Below are 19,620 nucleotides of genomic sequence, written 5' to 3' on the forward strand. Positions count from 1 at the left end.
CTCACCCTCTACATATCGGTCCGTTCCTATCTCCCGCCTGTATTTATCTGACTTCCCCATGGATGCACCAAATGCTTGTAGGCAGATACGAGTGCCCCAGTCATCAGGAATGTATCACTGGACTGAGATTATCCCGCACAGTTGCTAATGTTGCTGCCCACACTCCGTTGTCATTTCTCACTCTGGCCAACATCTGGGGCAACCCCCCTAACAGAAACATCTGGGGCAATCCATAAGACATAGGAGCAGAATTAGGCCATTAGGCCCATCGGGTCTGCTCCGCCATTCAATCATGGCTGATATGTTTCTCACCCCCATTCTCCTGCCTTCTCTCCATAACCCCTGACCCCCCTATCAATCAAGAACCTATCTATCTCTGTCTTAAAGACACTCAGTGATTTGGCCTCCACAGCCTTCTGCAGCAAAGAGTTCCACAGATTCACCACCCTCTGTCTGAAGAAATTCCTCCTCAGCTCTGTTTTAAAGAGGGCAGCATGGTGGCGCAGTGGGTTAGCACTGCAGTCTCACGGCGCCGAGGTCCCAGGTTTGATCCCGGCTCTGGGTCACTGTCTGTGTGGAGTTTGCACATTCTCCCCGTGTTTGCGAGGGTTTCACCCCCACAACCCACAGATGTGCAGTATAGGTGGATTGAACACGCTAAAATTATCCCTTAATTGGAAAAAATGAATTGGGTACTCTAAATTTTTTTAAAGAAAATCTCTGTTTTAAAGGATTGTCCCTTCAATCTGAGGCTGTGTCCTGGGGTTCTAGTTTTTCCTACAAATGGAAACATCCTCTCCATGTCCACTCTATCCAGGCCTGTCAGTATCCTGGAGGTTTCAACAGAATCCCCCCTCATCCGTCTAAATTCCAATGAGTACAGACCCAGAGTCCTCAACGACTCCTCACACGACAAGCTCTTCATTCCAGGGATCATTCTTGTGAACCTCCTCTGGACCCTCTCTAAGACCAGCACATCCTTCCTTAGATACGGGGCCCAAAACTGCTCGCAATACTCCAAATGGGATCTGACCAGATCCTTATACAGCCTCAGAAGTACATCCCTGGTCTTGTATTCTAGTCCTCTCGACATGAATGCTAACATTGCCTTCCTAACTGCCGACTGAACCTGCACATTAACCTTAAAAGAATCTTGAACCAGGATCCCTAAGTCCCTTTGTGATTCTGATTTCCTAAGCCATTTCCAATTTAGAAAATCATCTATGCCTCCAATTTTGCTATAAAGTGCATAACCTCACACTTTTCCACATTGTATTCCATCTACCACTTATTTGCCCACTCTCAAAGCCCACCCATATCCTTCTGTAGTCCCTAATTCCCCCCCCCCCCCGCCCCAACAGCAACATCTGGGGAAATCCCCCTAACACCAATATCTGGGGCAATCTTCCTAACAGCAACATTTGGGCCAACCACTGACTGCAACATCTGGGGCCCCTAGCCCCCCTAGCAGCAACAACCTGGAGCAATTTCCCACAGCAACATCTGGGGCAACCCACCTAACAGCAGCATTTGGGGCCCCTAACCTCCCCCCTCCCACACCAGCAGCAACATCTGTGGCAATTTTCCACAGAGCAACATCTGGGGCAACCCCCTAACAGTAGCACCTGGGCCAACCCCTCTAACAGCAACATCTGGGGCAACCCCCTCACTGCAACATCTCTCTGCTGATGGGTGTTCAGTTTTGATGCCCCATATTTAATCTTTAACTAACTCTATAGGCCATTACTAAGATTCCGTGCTTTGGTCACGTATGGGTTGTTAAGCTGCGAAGTGCAGTTAAAACATCACTGGATCTAATTCTGTTTTCCCCACTTTCAGTTTTAGTGTGAGTCTCAAGCAGTTATTAAAATACAAACTGTATTATCCAATTCTTGCAGCATTGCACTCCCCACAGACAGCGCGGCGTCTAAGGAGTACAGTTTTCTGTCCAAAATCACTCTGATCCCCATTTTAACTTTACAGCAATAAGAATTGCGGTTAGTTCGTAAGGAAAGAGTAAAGAGATGTCGCGTTTGAAGGGCGGGAAAACGTGGTGCAAACTGTCTAATCCGGTCAAAAAGCGGGTTCTGCTCTCTCAGTAACTTTGTGCCCGCTGTTTACGGTGTGCTGGGAGAAACACAGGAAAAACCTTTTTGGCACATGGCTGAAGATTGTTGGACTTCGGAGTTTACTTTGTGTTTGTGTTTGATGGGAGCGTTTGTGTGTGGTGAGTGTGTTTGTGTGGTGTATGTGTGTGGTTAGAGTGTGTGAATGAGTGAGTATTTGTGTGATAAGTGTATGTGTGTGTGTGATAAGTGTGTGTGCGTATGGCTGTGTATGTACGAGTGTGCCTATGTTTATTTGTGTGTGTGATAAGTGTGTGTGTGATAAGTGTGTGATAAGTATGTATAAGTGTATGTGTGTGTAAGTGTGTGTGGTAAGAGTGTGTGTGTAAGTGTGTCTGTGAGTGTGTGTGGTGTGTATATGTATGTGTAAGTGTGTGTGTGAGTAAGTGTGTGTATGTGTAAATGTGGGTGTGGTAAATGTGGGTGGGTGTGGTAAGTGTGTATATGTATGTGTAAGTGTGTGTGTCGTAAGTGTGTGTGTATGTGTAAATGTGTGTGTGGTAAATGTGGGTGTGTGTGGTAAGTAAGTGTGTGTGTGTATGTGTGCCTATGTTTGTGTGTGTGTGGTAAGTGAGTGTGTATGAGTGTGAGTGTGTATGAGTGTGTATATGCGATCCCTTGGTCTACAGTTAGTGCTCAATAACACGCAACTCTAGACAAACCATGACAATGTCATGATTAAATAACCCTGTTTTAATGAACGTGGTTAAATTGAGGTTTAGCAACTAAAACCAACGATATTTGGGTATTCCCTGAAATTCCAAACCCCTCCCCACTCCCAGTTATCCACTGGTCAGGGTACAGCCGTTATATGTCATGTACAGCGGAGCTGACAAGCAGCCAGTATTGTAATTAACAAAGACTAATGGACAAATCATTAATGAAATGTTCCTCCCATATTTACTGATCTAAAGACAGGGTCTGCCTAAGTACACGCTCCTTCCAGGGGCTGGAGTGAGCAGCGTGCGGGAGTATAGCTTTATTATTCACCCACCTGCAATCTGCTCAGTGCCAGTTCTGCTACCCACACACGCTGCATTTACAGGAAATGTGCAAGAGCCCTAAACGTGAGCCGCCCGCCCAGCGCCGCAGCCTCACGTTTCCCACCAAAACAACTTTCGAGACTAACTTCGATTTACTTATGGATCAATTTTTTTAAAAAGAGGGGAGGGGAAGGATCCACAATAAATCCACAGTGATTGATATGAGGTGAGGTTAGTGAATGTTGGGATCTCATTCCCCCTTTATAAACAACACCATTCACATGGTTTAAATCTTCCGGGGCTGTATTCAACAGGGATCTGATTTTTTTTTAAAACGTGTCTCCCTGTATTTAAAAAAAAATTAGCTTACAGCTGCCAATTTCGGAGCAGATTATCTCGATGCGTTGTTGCTCAGAATCTTGGTGTTTTTGGAGAGCATTCGAAGTAAAGGATGACTTACCTGCCTATTACCACATGGAATTCTGACACCAGTACCCTCCAGTACAAGTGTCGAGGATTCTGTTGATATCTCAAACAATCAGGCGCAGAGCTTTGATCATCAGTCTCGGTTCGCTTTATTGGGACATAAGTGTTTCCTGTAAGATGCTGGCTGGGAGTGCATCATTGCGGAGTTTGAACTCAATGATTGTGTGAGTGCGAGTGTGTTGCCAGGCCCGTTGTAAATAGTGCAAATCTTCATTGTGAAAGGGGAGAATGTGCACGATATCAATATGCATGCATTTAGATAAATATGGATGGCCCTAGTCCTTTGATCGTCGCGCGTTAAAGGTGAATGATAATATGCTTGGAAAATATATTTTTAAAAAGCAAACAAAATCCACAACGAAATGATTTGATGGGAGGTGCAGCTGTTAATTCAGAGCCCCCGGCTTCTTGACTGGACATTAGAAACTCATCTGACTGTAGTCTAGGAATCATTGGCCGCAATATATACTCACTCTGACCTCTGAATAATTAAAAGCAGCGGAATAATTACCGTATAAGATTCTAATTATTGAGGAGGGGGGGGGGGGGAGAGAGAGAGAGAGAGAGGGGCCAGCGACGGCGCTGCGGGGAAGCTGAAACAAGATACAATATCAGGTTTACGTCGATGCTCCCTTACTCAATACTTTTAGCATTTGCTTCATGTTCCCTGGGAAGATTATCAAATCCGCCATGCCAGTTAAACAAATAATAGTTCTTTAAAAAAACACAGTTAAATGTCCTCTATTTTACATTTGGACAAAAGTGAAGTTGGCGATGTACATTGGGAATGGCTTCAGTTACATTCTGCCGAAACTGTAAACTCCCTGTAATTCTCCCGTCCACAGGATACATATGGCGCGAGGAACTGCTGCCAAATCTTTCTTTAGTTCAACGCAAGTCTGCTTAACAAAAGTAATAGCTCGGGGCGGTTTCCTGGACGTTATTAAGTTCTGTTTGATTAGTGTAACTGTTCAAATTTGAATCCAGACAGTAATGATTAATTACAGTTTAATTAACGTGTCCATTAAGAGCGGTGAACGGCGGCATGTTGCAATAACAAAAAGATACAACGCCTGAAGATAGATAGATAGATAGATAGATCTACATATATGGGTGATAGATAGACATATGTACATATATGGAAGATCGATAGATATACATACGTAGATATATGGGTGATAGATAAATAGATAGATATACATACGTAGATATATAGATAATAGATAGATATACATATGTACATATATGGATGATAGATATACGTACTTACATATATCGTTGATAGATACACATACATACGTACATATATGGATGATAGATAGATATAGATATACGTACGTATATATATGGTTGATAGATACATAGACCATACAGTGCAGAAAGTATACATACATACGCACATATATGGATGATAGATAGATAAATAGATAGATGTACAGATAGGAAATTCCAAATCTAGTGGTTGATGTCTGACAAGTAGGAGATTAAGATGATTAGATCACCGCTAAAAGAGGTTGTTACATAAACTAATTGTTTCCGATTTCTCTGAGTTACGTTGAATTATAAATAGCCCCCCCTCCCAAATACGCTATCATATAAAGTATCAGATATATATCGCATTCAGATATATAAAGTCCCTCGCCATGTCTTCACCAGCCCATCGCTGTGCATAACACTCAGACACAAACTATTAGCTCGAGTGTGTTTCTAGATGCAGAGCCTTATTAAGTGACTTCGCTTTTGGTTTAGCGACATTCACAGCATGGGCCTGTTTTAAAAAAAAATGCTGCCCTCTACACACGCTTTAGAATCCACTTGAAATTGGACCTTAAAACGGGTAATAATTTCAGGAGAATTTATTTGGAAGTCGAGAAGATGATGCTAGACGAGAGCCATTGATAGCACAGTTGTGTCCCCAGTAGGGCTAAATGATGGTTATTGATCAGGTTATAAATAGTTAATAGAGCCAGCATTGCGTTACACCACTTACCGCTGAATATTGCACAAATATATCAGAGTGTTTATGTACACACACATCAGCTGGACCACACGTTGCAGCCTGGCTGGCGTTGAAACCCCCACATAAAAAGGAACGAAGACTAAACCATAATTTTCAGCTGGGGAACTAAGTGATATCTTACAGTAATTTTAATTGCGCGACTGCCAATCTCCACTGCTGAGGGGTGGGGATGGAGACTTCGGACACGGTCTTTCCCTTGAAAGTTTTATCATTACAACTTCGCTTGACATTCATTTCCCTGTATTTAGTTTTCCTGTTTGCAACTGTGGTGACACCGTTAGATTTAATTAAACACAATTGTGCAAACGCACACGTTTGGGTGTGCAGACAAACAAAAGCAGGGCTCTCTTTAAAAAAAAAAGTTTGCTCCAGGGCAGAGCTCAGCTCAGTGGACCGAGTGAAGAAGGCCCTGGGGCTGACTGTTAATGCCACGTGTGATTTTTTTTTTGTTCCTGAAAAAAAAAGCAATCATTACATTCTGGCTTTCCCGATTCGTAATTACCCCCGTAACGTCATTAACAGATACAAATAGGACAAATTTCATGGTGCCAATTCTTTGAAACATCAATTGATATTCCGCTTCAAGACACGTACCCCTGGCCTTCAATGCGTGGTGGTGAGCTTAGCTCTCACTCGCTCTCTCCCCTCTCGTCTTCTCTCTCACTCCATCCCTGCTCTTGTCTTTTGCTTCATCTCTCTCTCCCTCTCTCTCGCTCTTTCCTTCACATGTTGTCTCCTGCTCTCTTTTGCTCCCCTCTCTCTCTCTATGTATATATGTATATAATCGATGGGTATATTTCACAGGATTTCGATGCTAACAAAATACACAACGCAGAAATTAGCCTTTGTTTTTGTAAGTTAAAATTATGTTTGCGTTGACCGACCTATTGCAGTTGACTGCCCTTAATTCTAAAACATTTCAAACCAAGGCCGCTGGTTTAGCAGGTAGTGAGATTTGTTTTTGGAGTTAAATAGTTCTCATTCTGTTCACAAATTTGAACAGAAAATAAAACACACACAGACGCAAACACACACGCAAACTCACACACGCAAACACACACAGACAAATACGCACACACAAACACACTCACAAATACTCACAAACTCACACTCACAAACACACTCACACAGACACACACTCACAAATACACACAACCACAAACACACTCACAAATACACACAACCACACTCACAAATACACACACACACTCACACAGACACACTCACACAAACACACACTCACACAGACACACTCACACAAACACACACTCACACAAACACACACTCACACAAACACACATACTCACAAATACACACACACACACTCACACAAACACACATTCACACAAACTCACACTCACAAACACACTCACACAGACACACACTCACAAACACACTCATGCAGACACTCACAAATACACACAACCACAAACACACTCACAAATACACACAAACACACTCACAAATACACACAAACACACACTCACAAACACACTCACAAACACACACAGACACACACACTCACAAACACACACAACCACAAACACACTCACAAATACTCCAAAACACACAGACAATGAAATAATAATCTTTATTGTCACAAGTAGGCTTACATTAACACTGCAATGAAGTTACTGTGAAAATACACACTCACTCACAAATACACAAAAACACACATACTCACAAATACACACACGCACAGACACACACACAAGCACACATACAAATATACACACACGGACACACAAACACACAACTAGACTGAAGATCTGAAACGTTTGATCATTCAGAGGAAGGGGAAAATAGGAAGCAAAAAACATGCGAAATAATGCATTCCCCCAGATCCCATGTTGCAATAAAGCGGGAGCTTACCTCCAAGTTACATGTCTTAAAGATTTCTCTCTCTATTTTCTCTCTCTCTGGCCTGCACAAGATGTAACTGGATGGAACATCGCTTGATTGACGGAAAGGAATGATTGACGTTAGCGGGCGTCCCGTAGCCAAATGGTTAATGTAAATCTGCCCGCGCTAAGTGGGTGTGTCTTCCCTATTATTTTAGCTGTCACTTGATCGATGTAAACCTATTCAACTAAGGATCAGCATCGCGCCCATCGAGTTGCCATGTGCGTGCTCTGTTGCATTAAGGAGAAGGCACAATTTTGGGATATGGATTTGCGAGATCATCTTTGAAATCCTCGAAACCTTTACACCGCCTTCTCAGAGGGAAAAACACCAGGACCAGGGACTCAGGGATTACACACTGTGCCCCCCCCCCCCCCCACCACCACCCACCTCCCCCTCAACCCCTCACCCCGCTCTCATCAACCTGCAATAGGGTAGCGGGGACAAGCTGAGATTACCACATCGTCCTGCCCCATGTATCCCTGGCACCAAGTTTTATTTTCTGAAAATTGGAAAGCAGCCTTGTGTTCAGATTGAACAGATACAAAGGGTAAGTTTATTTCCTCTTTCTTCACTGCTTTCGTGAATAGATGCGAGACTGTGTCGTAAATGTGTGTGTGTATCAATGTGTGTGTGTATAAATGTGTGTGAGTGAGATGTGAGTGTGAGTGAGAATGTGTGTGAATGAGAATGTGTGTGAGAGTGTGTGTGAATGTGAGTGTGTGAATGTGAGTGAGAAGGTGTGTATGTGTGTAAATGTGTCTGACTGAGAATGTGTGTGTGAATCTGTGTGTGTGAGTGAATGTTTGTGTGTGAATGTGTGTATGAGTGAGAATGTGAGTGTGTGACTGAGTGAGTGTGACTGAGTGAGTGTGAGAGTGTGTGTGACTGAGTGAGTGTGTGAGTGAGTGAGTGAGGGAAGTGAGAGTGAGAGAGATGATGCACGCTTTAATGACGATTCCACCCAGCCTTATTAAAGTCCTGTATTCTGGTGTCCTCTGTATAATTACACTTAAATGTTGCGATCGGTTGAAATGAGCCCATTTTGCCGATTCCAGCGCCTCAGTTTTAAAGTTATCTTTAGCCTAACCCCTTCCAGGTTAGCCGACAATGCTGAAGATCGCTAGCCCATCTCCGTGCGCGTTTTGTTTTCCAAAAAAAAAGTCTTGGGTCGAGAATGGTTTACAGCAGCAGTTGTGATCTATATTTGTAGGAAGTACTTCTGATTTAAACCCATTCACTTATCTGATCCGGGCTAGCGATGTGATGTAAATACTAATTGACCGTATCAATGGTTATTGTAAAATCGCAGGAGTACTTAAATCCCGTCGCTCATCCTGCCTCTCTCTCTCGCTCTCTCTGATTTTTCGATTAAATACATTTCGCGAGATGATACCTCGGAAGGATTACAGCGCGGCGGGAGCAAACTAAGTTTATTTAAAGTGCGTTAAAAAATAAAGAGCATCTTGGTTTAAGATTGCGACTGCCTCCGCTAAAACAAAATACCATTTCTTCTTTTCTCTGCACCACAGAATAAATCTGCCCCTGAACATCAAAAGCTCTTCTCGAATCCTGAAGTGACGCAGATCAGGTAGGAATTGAACACCATCTAAAATAACCGCGATTTTGCTGGTTCGGTAACATATTCGTTAGTCTACCCGCGAATTCTTTTTTTTCCTAATCTAACTGGACACTTTAACCGGTGCGGAGCTGATATTAATAACGGAGAAATTGTTCCAATATTATATCAGAGGAAAACACAGAGGTTTCTATACTAAAGGGGAACTTAAATCAGCTGAAAATCCTCCATAATTTTCAACTAAAACCAAAAAAGGAACATTTCCTGTTATCAAAACGTGGTAAATTTCGAGGGATTTCTTGCATTAAATTGGATCAAATTGCATTTTTAAAAATGTGATTGGGACTTCAATAATTAGATATTGATACCGAGGCAGCGTTCTAGATGTTTATAAATGAGAATCTCGTTATTTAGATCGGAAATATTTTTCTCAATTATCCCTGAGGATGATAAATTATTTTAATTATCCTTATCTAAATTATTTGCGCGGTTAGTACATTAAAAGAAGCTTTTGTTTCTGAAATGCGGCCAGTTTTATTCCCTCTGCTCGTTTTCCTTGTTTTTTTAAGAAGAAAATCTTTTATCTGTGATTTTTTGGCGCATTTTATTTTTCTGTTTTCTCCCACAGAAACTGCGGAATGGAGAAGATTCCCAGTCAGCTCGGAGTAGTAAACGACGCTGCCTCTTCTCCCAGCTCCAAACAGGAACTTCAGCCTTACAACCAACGTGAGCACGCCGGTTCGAGTAACCTGAAAACGAACACAGTGGGGGAAGCTGTGCTGTACGGGCTGCCTATCGTCTCCCTGGTCATTGACGGCCAGGAGAGGCTGTGTCTGGCCCAGATCTCCAACACCCTCCTGAAAAATTACAGCTACAACGAGATCCACAACAGGAGGGTGGCCCTGGGTATAACCTGCGTGCAGTGCACCCCGGTCCAGCTGGAGATCCTGCGCAGGGCCGGGGCGATGCCTATCTCCTCGCGAAGATGCGGCATGATCACCAAGAGAGAGGCGGAGAGGCTTTGCAAGTCTTTCCTGGGCGAGCACTCGCCTCCCAAACTTCCTGAGAACTTTGCCTTCGATGTTTCCCACGAGTGCGCCTGGGGCTGTCGCGGGAACTTCATTCCAGCCAGGTATAACAGCTCTCGAGCCAAGTGCATCAAATGCAGCTATTGCAATATGTACTTTTCCCCAAATAAATTCATCTTCCATTCCCACAGAGTCCCGGACACTAAGTACACCCAGCCAGACGCTGCAAACTTCAACTCTTGGCGGAGACACCTCAAACTTTCTGACAAAATTCCTTCTGACTATTTAGCCCACGCCTGGGAAGACGTGAAGGCAATGTTCAATGGAGGCAGCCGAAAGAGGACCCTGCCCAGCCACGGGTCCGGCGGCTCTGCTCTGAAAGCTCAGGGACACAGCTCCATGCCCTCCAGGAACTCCGAGATCCCCCACAAGGCCATGAGATGTGAGGAGGAAGGACGAGGCCTGGGCCTAGCAAACAACGTCCGCAGTTACCCCGTCATTCCGGTGCCCAGCAAGAGCTTCGGGTTGCTGCAGAAAATCCCTCCTCCCATGTTCCCGCACCCCTACGGATTCCCCACCTTTGGACTTTGTCAGAAGAAGGCCGACAGCAACGTGGTGGCGGAGAAGGCCCAGGGAGGGTTACCCAGCATGTTCTGGTCTAGCAGCAAGGACACGGTTTATCCCTCATTCCCGGTCTTCTGGCCGGCGGCTGGCACCTTACCCGTGCCCCCGTACCCCCAGGCTCAGCCCAAGGTGGCAGACAACGCCAGCGCCAGGCAGAATGACATGGAGGTGGCAGAAAGTGACCGCAGCAGTAACACGCCCAAGGACAGTCTGGGGGACAGTGAGAGGTGCTCCAGCACCCACTCCAGGAACGAGGAGGACCGCTCAGGGGACGAGAGCCGCTCGATTGAAGGCATGTCCCTCACGCCTCGGAAACTCAACTACATCTCAGCGTTCAGACCGGTCGTCAAGGACGCGGAGAGCATCGCCAAACTTTATGGCAACAGGGAGGTGTACAATGGCGCCAGGCCCGGCTACCTGTCCCCCGATTTCATGAGTGAGAGTTCCAGTTACAGGTCAGTGTCTCCCGATGTGGACAGCGCCGGCGAGGAACCAGAGGTGGACGTGGAGTCTCACAGATGCCCGGAGGATGAGCCATCGCCGCCGCTGGGAGAAAGTATCCCAGAGACAGAGAACCCGGCCCAAGAAACTCCCGCCAGCCCAGAACCCAGACCACAAACCCCCAATAAAGAGCCCCTGGCAACACCTTATGGAGAGCAGGAGGCTGAACCAGCAAGACAGGGCGGGCAGTCTGTGGTGGAGAAAGACCGAGAGGTAACCTTTATTTAATTATACTAATAATTCTGTGCCCCCCCCCTCCAAAGTCCACTCGAGATGTCACCTTCACTGTGTTTAGTCTGTTGGGAGGGAGTTGGCAGCAGAATGAGCTGGTGAAATAATGTTAAACAGGGTCTTGCTGCAAAAACCGAGAGAGAATACTGGAGCCTGGCTAACACCTGAAAATTAGCATTCAACCAGATTTATATTAGAGTAATTAACCAAATTATAAGAATCTATTGATGCAGCTAAAACGCGCGGGGGCTGTGAATGTGAGATTGTAAAACACCTATAGCCGCCCGGGTACCCTTTCCCGTTTCACTCTATCGCCTTTATTAAAACGAATGCGCACAAATAGAGATTAATGTCAACTCCAGGCTCGGCTTCTTTAAAATCCCGGGGACATTTTGGAGGAGGGCCCGTGTTCGAAGAGACCAGGAGGTCCTGAGTTAGACGGGAGGGTCAGCCAGGTGAGCTCCAGGGCGATGGAGACATTTGCAGCGATAGGTCCTGTTGCTCCTTTGATTATTTGTTCCTCTGTTTGGCAGGTCTTTCCACGTGAACGGGAGAGCCACTTGCACAGTGTGAAGAATCCTGCCACGGCGGTTCCTGCACCAACTTACATCTGCAGCACAGACACAGCTGGTAACCACCCCCCTCTCCCTCTTTCCCCTTTCCTTCAACTCACTGGTGGCGCGTTCCACGCCCAACAGAAACGTTAAAGTTTCCTGAACTTTAATTACATCTTATCGCGATCTGTAAACGCGCGAAAAGTAACGAGAATAAAATGAATGCTCAACATAAAGAAAACAGGCTGGAGGGCAATTATTTCTTGAGCAATGGGAGCCAATTCTCTGCCTTTGATGGTTAAGGGTGACAAATCTGCAGCCCACTTGCCTGAAAGGCCATTGGAAGCAGATTCAACAGGAACTTTCAATGGGGAATTGCATGGATAGTCAGTTTCGTGGGGAAAGTGCGTGGGATTCGGGACTAAATTGCATTGCTCTTTCACCAGCACAGGGGCGATGGGTGGAATGGCCTCCCTCTGAGCTGTAAGGTTCTCTGGGTATTTATTTCCCCGGACCCTAGTGAAACAATTCACACTATAAATGAATGATTGTGAACATTATTGAATAGCAGAGGGCGGGAAAGAACCCGTTGCTGCTACATGCAGGCTTGGCGCATGTCGTCATAGCTTAGTGTGCGGGAAAGATTGCCTTCTAACTCTGCAATTGCAGAGGCAGCTTCTCCGGGATGTTAGTCTTGCAATTGCTGGGGCCAAACGTGCGTTTCCCACACTGACGACCGGTTTGTTGCATTTCAAGAACTGGATAAGGAAGACAATCTGTGCACGGGGGAGGCCTCCGAATCCAGAAAATCATATCAGGAACAACGCACGGTCCCCCAGGACATCCCAGCCAACACCGAGCGGGGTAAGCACCCTTTCGTTGCTTTGGGAACCAAACATTTTTTGTAAGGAATGGAATTAGTGTGGGAAAAGTTGTCTTGAGTCAAGGCAAATTGTCTATTTCTCTGTTTACGAAAGTTGGTATTTGTTATTGAATGTTGATATTCACAGTGTTGGTATTTGTTATTGAATGTTGATATTCACAGTGTTGGTATTTGTTATTGAATGTTGACATTCACAATGTTGGTATTTGTTATTGAATGTTGATATTCACATGTGCCAATCGCTGGTCACCTGGCCGGGTCTCCCAGTTATACTGAATCAACACAGTGAATATATCCGTCATGTTGTACACCACATGCATCTCACTCTGCACTCCAAAGTCCCACATGTCCGCTCTCTATTCACCATTTTGGGAGAATTGAAGTATTGTTGTTTTCCCTTGTTTTTGTTTTATTTTCCCCCCCCAGCACCCTAAAAGAGTTTCCTGGACAAAAGTTCAGGGAAACAGCCAGACTCAGATTCACCCCCTCCCCCACAACCTGTCGTCTTCAAGTTTGCAACTATTTCTCATCTGTAACCTCAAAAAAAAGTTCCCCAAAATTCCGTGGCGGTGCTTTTGCCTCACGTTTGAATAGAGACACGGAACTAGTTTAAAAAAAATAGCTGTTCTTGCTTATTCTATCTGACAAGATCCAACCTGTGTTTCTGTCCCAGGCGAAGATGCGATTAGACTGGAGACCCCGAGGTCACAATTGGTGGAAAAGGATATTGAAAACATGGGGAAAGGTGTGCATTTTGACTGCCTATCAATATTATGTTCTGATCAGGAGCAGAAACTTCGGGTAGATTCTACCAGTGTCACCCAATCATTCGGCAAGAGGAATTTCAAAACCTTCCCCACAGCAAGATGTGAATAATTGAGAATCAGGATTTTTTTTTCTTTCACACTTTTTAATTTTGTCAACTATTTCACTCCTTTTAATCACCTGTAACCTCTTGCTGTCCAACTATTCGTAACGCCCCGGCACTTAAAGTTGGGGCTTAGGTTTAAGGACTAACTTTAAAGGAACGGATTAATACCCTCGGGGGCGCCTGCTTCGAATGGAGGAAGGAATGGAAGTTGATGTACTCGTGCACTCGATCTATCGAGTTGAGCAATTTATTTTGCTTATGGTGTAGCTTCGAAATAATTCGTGTGTCCCACTCGTCTCCCAGCCGACACGTCTTTTGACTTTTTTCTTTGCTTAATTTCCCAATCATTATCCGAATTGAGGCAGGAATAGGTCTTGATTTTATAATTGGTGCATAGTGATTACTCTAACTGACATAATCCCGTCTCTTGTAAAGTAATATGCAAGTTCTGGAACTTATCGTTGCGATTTGTAAATCGCCGCTGCCATTATCTCCCCCCCCCCCCCCCTCCATTCCTCTTGAGCCAGTGGTTCTGCATCTGGTAGAGGAGCAACCAGGCTGAAGTTTAATTAAGCATTGTTAATACGACTGTGCGCACCCTGGATGAACTAAGAAATGTGTTACCGCTTCTGCACGCGTTGGCAAGCTGATGAACGAAGGTGTTGGGGCATTCACAGTGAATAAGATCACCAGTGGATGTGGGTCACTGGTAATTGTGAAAGGGTCCGTGCTGGTCAATGGGTAAGCTGGTCAACGAGGACAGCAGCCTGTAGTGTGGCCGAATGGACACGAGGGGACAGATTTAACACGCATGTCCAGCTAAAGTTAGCACTTTACATTCAGAATCCAAGACTGCCAGTCACTGGATGGTACGAATGACCCTCACACCCCCTCTATTTGATTGAATTTATAGACCAGATTGGAAAAAAAACATGTCTCTCCCTTTATTGACTCCTGACAAATTCACACAGCAGGTTTCTGTCCAAATCTGGAAACGAGTCGTGACCCCTCACTCTCTGTATTTATATTTCAGAAGAATTACAAAAACTGCTTTTGGAACAGATGGAGCTTAGGAAGAAGTTAGAACGGGAATTTCAGAGTTTGAAAGGTATGTCACTCCCGGGGCTGTTATTGGGAAAACAATGTCAACTCGTGAATGGAAACCATTTGCCTTAGTTGAGCAGATGTAAATACCGCTCCCAAATGCTGATGTTAAGTCTGTCGTGATTTTAATTTGTGAACAAATTTCTGGTCCTATGAAGATAGTTATGGTATATTCAATAACCGCATTGGGATTAAACCCAATAGGCAGGGCGAAGAGTATCTTTTTGAAATAAATCTATTCTAGATGGAACAAAAAAGTGTGTCAATAAATATTCACTTGGAATCTGCCCTACTTTCCTACAGACAGTTTTCAGGATCAAATGAAGAGAGAACTGGCCTACAGGGAGGAAATGGTGCAGCAACTTCAAATCGTTAGAGGTAAAAATGCAATCACGTGTCGGTGTTTAGAGCAATGATCTGAACATTCCCCAGTAAGCATTTCATCCAGTGCCCCAAGACCACTGATAGTCAAATTGTTTATCAATAACTCCAATTGTAACCGCCCTGACCTTTCCCGACGTTCCAGTCAGACTGATTAGCCCCCGCCTTTGGTTCCTGTGTACAAACGGCTCGAAGGCATCATTACAAATAAATGATTGAATTTTTTTTTTCTTCCACTGCAATTTTCACGCCGTCTAAATTAAAAATCGAGGCGTAAAATTACCTGTGAAGTAGTGCCTAACTTTGGTTTAATTTTCAACTGGTTTTCCACTTGCCTTCCAGCACATTTCACCTCGGTGACCACAGAACATTAGTGGTGGGTTGCGCTGCTGACTGTTTTTTGTGTGTGTGTGTGTGTTTGATTTTTAAAAAAATCTGTCCATCTAGAATTTATCCCAGTTTGGCCAGACAGCTGAATGGGGGGGGGGGGGGGGGGGTTAGGGGAGGGGGTGGGGGGGGGGGGGGTGGAGGGGAGAACATCGGCTATCTGGGGTTGCTTTGTGGAGCCTTTGCTGAAGTTCTCTCGGTTTTTGTTGAAGCCTCGCTGCCGCTTTTCTCATTGAAGGACTCATTTGGTTTTGACAGACACTCTCTGCAATGAACTCGACCAAGAGAGGAAAGCACGGTATGCGATTCAACAAAAGCTGAAAGGTAATGACTTCATCCCGATATTCTGAATGACACGGTGGTCCTTCTATCAGAGGAGAGGTTGGGGAGGGGGGGGGGGGAGAGAGGGCGACAGTAGACCAGAGCACAATCCTTAGTTTAAAGCAAAATTGGCGAGGGGCTCAGGTGGGTGAGAGAATGAGAAGCTGGAATAAAGAATGGAGGGATAAATGATATTAAACAGGAAGAATAGATGCCACAAGGAGGCAGATGGGATTAGAAACGCGTTCGAGGAAACGTGGATGCCGTAAAACTAGCGACTGGAGGGCAAAGATTTGATCGGTATTAGGTGGACAAGTCTGGGGAAGCAAAGGAAAGTAGGACTTATTCGGGGGGGGGGGGGGGAATCAGGAAAATTAAAAAGAAATACGTGTTGCGGTGATCCCGGGGCACTGCCTGTAAGGGGGGTTTGGAAGCAGATTTAATAGTTACACTCAAAAAGGATTTCGATTCAAACAAAACTGCAAAGGGAACGTATTGCAGGACTCTGGGGAAAGAGTAGGGGGCGAGGTTAATTGGATGAGCAGTTGAAATGTCCCAACATGCAAGGCAAGTGCTGGAAAGTGGGATTGGTGTAGATTTAGTGTCGTGTTGACGGCGCAGACTCGATAGGCCGAAGGGCCTCTTCTGTATTGCATGGCTCTCTGACTCTTGCTTCCAAACAGCCAGCACGCGCGTGACGGGCCGAATGACCGCCTCCTGCTGTCATGTTCCCTGTTTATTCTTTTTGAAAAAAGAATATTTAAGAACTTGATATAAATATTGATTTACATCAATGCTGGTGAAAAGGGTGTTACAGATACAGGTCGCCATTTTTCTAATAATCTCTCTCTCCCATTCCCACCTCTCTGTACCAGAAGCCCACGATGCCCTCCACCATTTCTCATGTAAGATGCTGACCCCTCGACACTGTACTGGAAACTGTTCCTTCAAACCTCCTCTGCTCCCTCAATGACAAACCAACCGCTCACACAGCAACACGAGCCACGCTATAAATTTATCCTTAGTACTGTAAATAATAATTTAAGGCAAAAAAAAGCAACGTTTTTAATGAAAAGTTGCAAACCAGGACATGCGGAAATCCGGGAAGGCGAACCCAGACCATCAACAACCAGGAGAGAGAGGCCAATGGATCTGTACCAGTCCATGGAGATTGTGAATATAAATTCAAGGACTAATCACCACGAGCATTTCTATACGAAGAATGAATAGGTGACCTCAGGGTCACTTCTACAGACCTACCTGTTTGACTTAATGTCCACTTATTTAAAAAATATTGTTCATAAGAAATAAGTGGTTATTGTGCAATTTATCTTTATGTAGTGTGATTTCGTTCGTACAGTATTTAATGGTTGTAATTTATTGGTTATTATTTATTTGCCTTTCTCAGCCCGAAATCTAATGGGGGGGGGGGAACAAAATTACCTTTGTACATTATCGATGTTATTAAAAGAGCACTTTAAGAGGTAATTCAATGTGTAAAGAATTCCGTTTGGAAATCTGTTGAGTGATTTATTCTTAAAATAAAGTCGGCCTTATACCGTTATCCGTCACTTGGGTGGTTTGGTTTTGTTGGCGGTAAGGCTGTGTCGTCTCAGGGATTCGAGACTCCGCCTTAACATTTCCTCGTCCCAAACACGGGCGTGGCGGGGGGGGGGGGGGGGATTTTGTTTTCTGGGCGAAGTGAGTCCAGAGTTGAGATTGAGAGAGGAGTTTTTTTTTTTGCAATGACAACATGGGCTGGTTGGGCCGAGCGCGGATTATTTGGAGTTTTCAGATTTGGTTCATTAATCAAAGTAACATTTTACAACGTGTTGCTACATTCTCCCAGGATGGAGCATTCCCGCTGTCACTCACTTCCCCTTCCGCATTCCCCTTATGTCACCGGAGACTGAAACCTGTATTAGACATTCTGAGATCAGCGTTGATTTAAAATTAGCCCGGCCAAAATCAAAATAAAACACATGTATTTTGGAGAGGCTGTGATTGGGAACTAGACAATGTCGAGAATAAACTGTGGTCAGGGTGTGTTCTGGATATTGCTGCATGCAGTGGCATGGTCAGTGGGGTCGCGCAACTTTTCTCCATTAGGTATATTTCTTCCTGCAAGCAGAAAACGAAGGGCGTTAACAATTTCGTTAGCAACGCCTAAAGGAACCCAACATTCGCTGAAAGCGTTTGTGAGGCATGTGGACCAACCTATCCCACTTTTTTTTTAAACCCTCAAATTCACACCATCAGAATGGACGGGACTAATAACTGAGCAACAATTGGCCTGATGTGGAGCTGAGAGGGGAAAGACACAAATAACTGCCCTGACGGATTTACATAGCCCCAAGTGGGGAAGATGGGAGAAATCGTCCCGCAACGTCAAGTCCGAAAAGCGGGAAAGCCCAGTGTGTAAATAGATTTTACACATTCCCAATTCTAATTCCAGTTTCTGAGGGAGAGATTCTGAGCTCCGGGAAATTGCTGACACGAAATAAAAGCAGCTGGAATTCTGTGCAATAGATTGCGTCTGGTTCTGATAAAAAAAGTCTCAGTTATCCACAGAAAGTTAAGCAACATTCTTTTGTGTGTTACCTTACTCTCAATATACAGTCATTGTGATATACTGTATATACACTGATATACTGTATATACTGTATGGAAATATACTGTGATATACTGTATTTACCGTGTATATGTACACTGATATATTTCATATACACTATAGAGTGATCTACTGTATACATTGTATGTATACACACTGCATATATATTCTATATACTCTATGTATGTGCACTGTGATATACTTCATTTACCGTATGTATATACACTGATATACTGTATACACTATGTATGTACAATCGGATACATACTGTATGTATATAGACTGCATAAATACTGTATATACAATATAAACTATGTATATACACTGATATACTCCATATACTACACACTGTGTATACACTGATATAAATATACAGAGATACTGTATATACTGCATGTATATTTATGCACGTATGTATATGGTAATATACGGTGATACACTCTACTGTATATATAGAGTGATACTGTATGTACAGTATGATATACACAGTTTTATAGATACTGTTAAATATGTCGTTCATAAATAACTAAAATTATAATTGTCTGGGGGTAAATTGTTGACTGAAGGGAATATAAAAATAATTAAACTTATAATTTAAAAAGCTTAATTTTTTTTTGCAAACGTGCTGAATATTTTGCCCAATCCCATTTTTTTTGTCAACCTTGCTGAATGTGAGCTTCGGACTTGTAGTTCACAGTTAAAATAATTCGGAAACGAACACCACATAGTCTGCATTGAAAAGATGATTGGACAATAGCAAAGGACCGAGTTAGTGGTTTATGTTCGAGCGGGCAAGAAACATCTGACCGGCATCACCGTCATAAGAAACTCTGGGTTAGTATTTCAGGTCCTTGTGTGCGTGTGTCGGGGCGGGGGGAGGTGTAATACCGCCAGATTCAACAACGCAGAGAAACAAAAATCAAGGTGCATGTGGGGGCTATTGGGACAGCGGATTTACAATCCACTCTCTCTCCGTGGAGTTGTTTATTTGTTGTATTGATTCAAAAACATTAAAGCAGGAAACGCCT

The 19,620-nt window shown here is 44.1% G+C and overlaps 1 protein-coding gene and 1 long non-coding RNA gene across 8 annotated transcripts in view; one reads left to right on the forward strand and one right to left on the reverse strand.

The window, feature by feature from the left end:
* LOC140387400 (uncharacterized) overlaps positions 1–7,807 on the reverse strand; it is a 129,496-nt gene extending 121,689 nt beyond the window's left edge. For both annotated transcript variants that reach the window (XR_011933856.1, XR_011933855.1), the window contains exon 1: positions 7,488–7,807. This is a non-coding gene — a long non-coding RNA (uncharacterized lncRNA). The remainder of the gene's footprint in view (positions 1–7,487) is intronic.
* An 86-nt stretch (positions 7,808–7,893) lies between these two features.
* LOC140387398 (SKI family transcriptional corepressor 1 homolog-B-like) lies at positions 7,894–17,528 on the forward strand. 6 transcript variants are annotated; one of them, XM_072470449.1, is made up of 11 exons: positions 7,894–8,067; positions 9,050–9,108; positions 9,725–10,228; positions 10,316–11,462; positions 12,014–12,110; positions 12,791–12,898; positions 13,591–13,662; positions 14,822–14,896; positions 15,196–15,270; positions 15,919–15,984; positions 16,857–17,528. In XM_072470449.1, the coding sequence occupies exons 3-11, from the start codon at positions 9,735–9,737 to the stop codon at positions 16,952–16,954; spliced, it is 2,232 nt and encodes a 743-aa protein (XP_072326550.1). In that variant the 5' UTR covers positions 7,894–8,067; positions 9,050–9,108; positions 9,725–9,734; the 3' UTR covers positions 16,955–17,528. The 6 variants fall into 6 exon arrangements, with proteins under 6 accessions (XP_072326550.1, XP_072326548.1, XP_072326549.1 ...); XM_072470444.1 differs by having other exon boundaries at positions 7,895–8,067; positions 9,725–11,462; XM_072470445.1 differs by lacking the exon at positions 7,894–8,067 and adding an exon at positions 8,516–8,616 and having other exon boundaries at positions 9,725–11,462.
* The last annotated feature ends 2,092 nt before the right edge of the window (positions 17,529–19,620 follow it).

This window comes from Scyliorhinus torazame, chromosome 12, assembly GCF_047496885.1.
Source record: "Scyliorhinus torazame isolate Kashiwa2021f chromosome 12, sScyTor2.1, whole genome shotgun sequence".
NCBI lineage: Eukaryota > Metazoa > Chordata > Chondrichthyes > Carcharhiniformes > Scyliorhinidae > Scyliorhinus > Scyliorhinus torazame.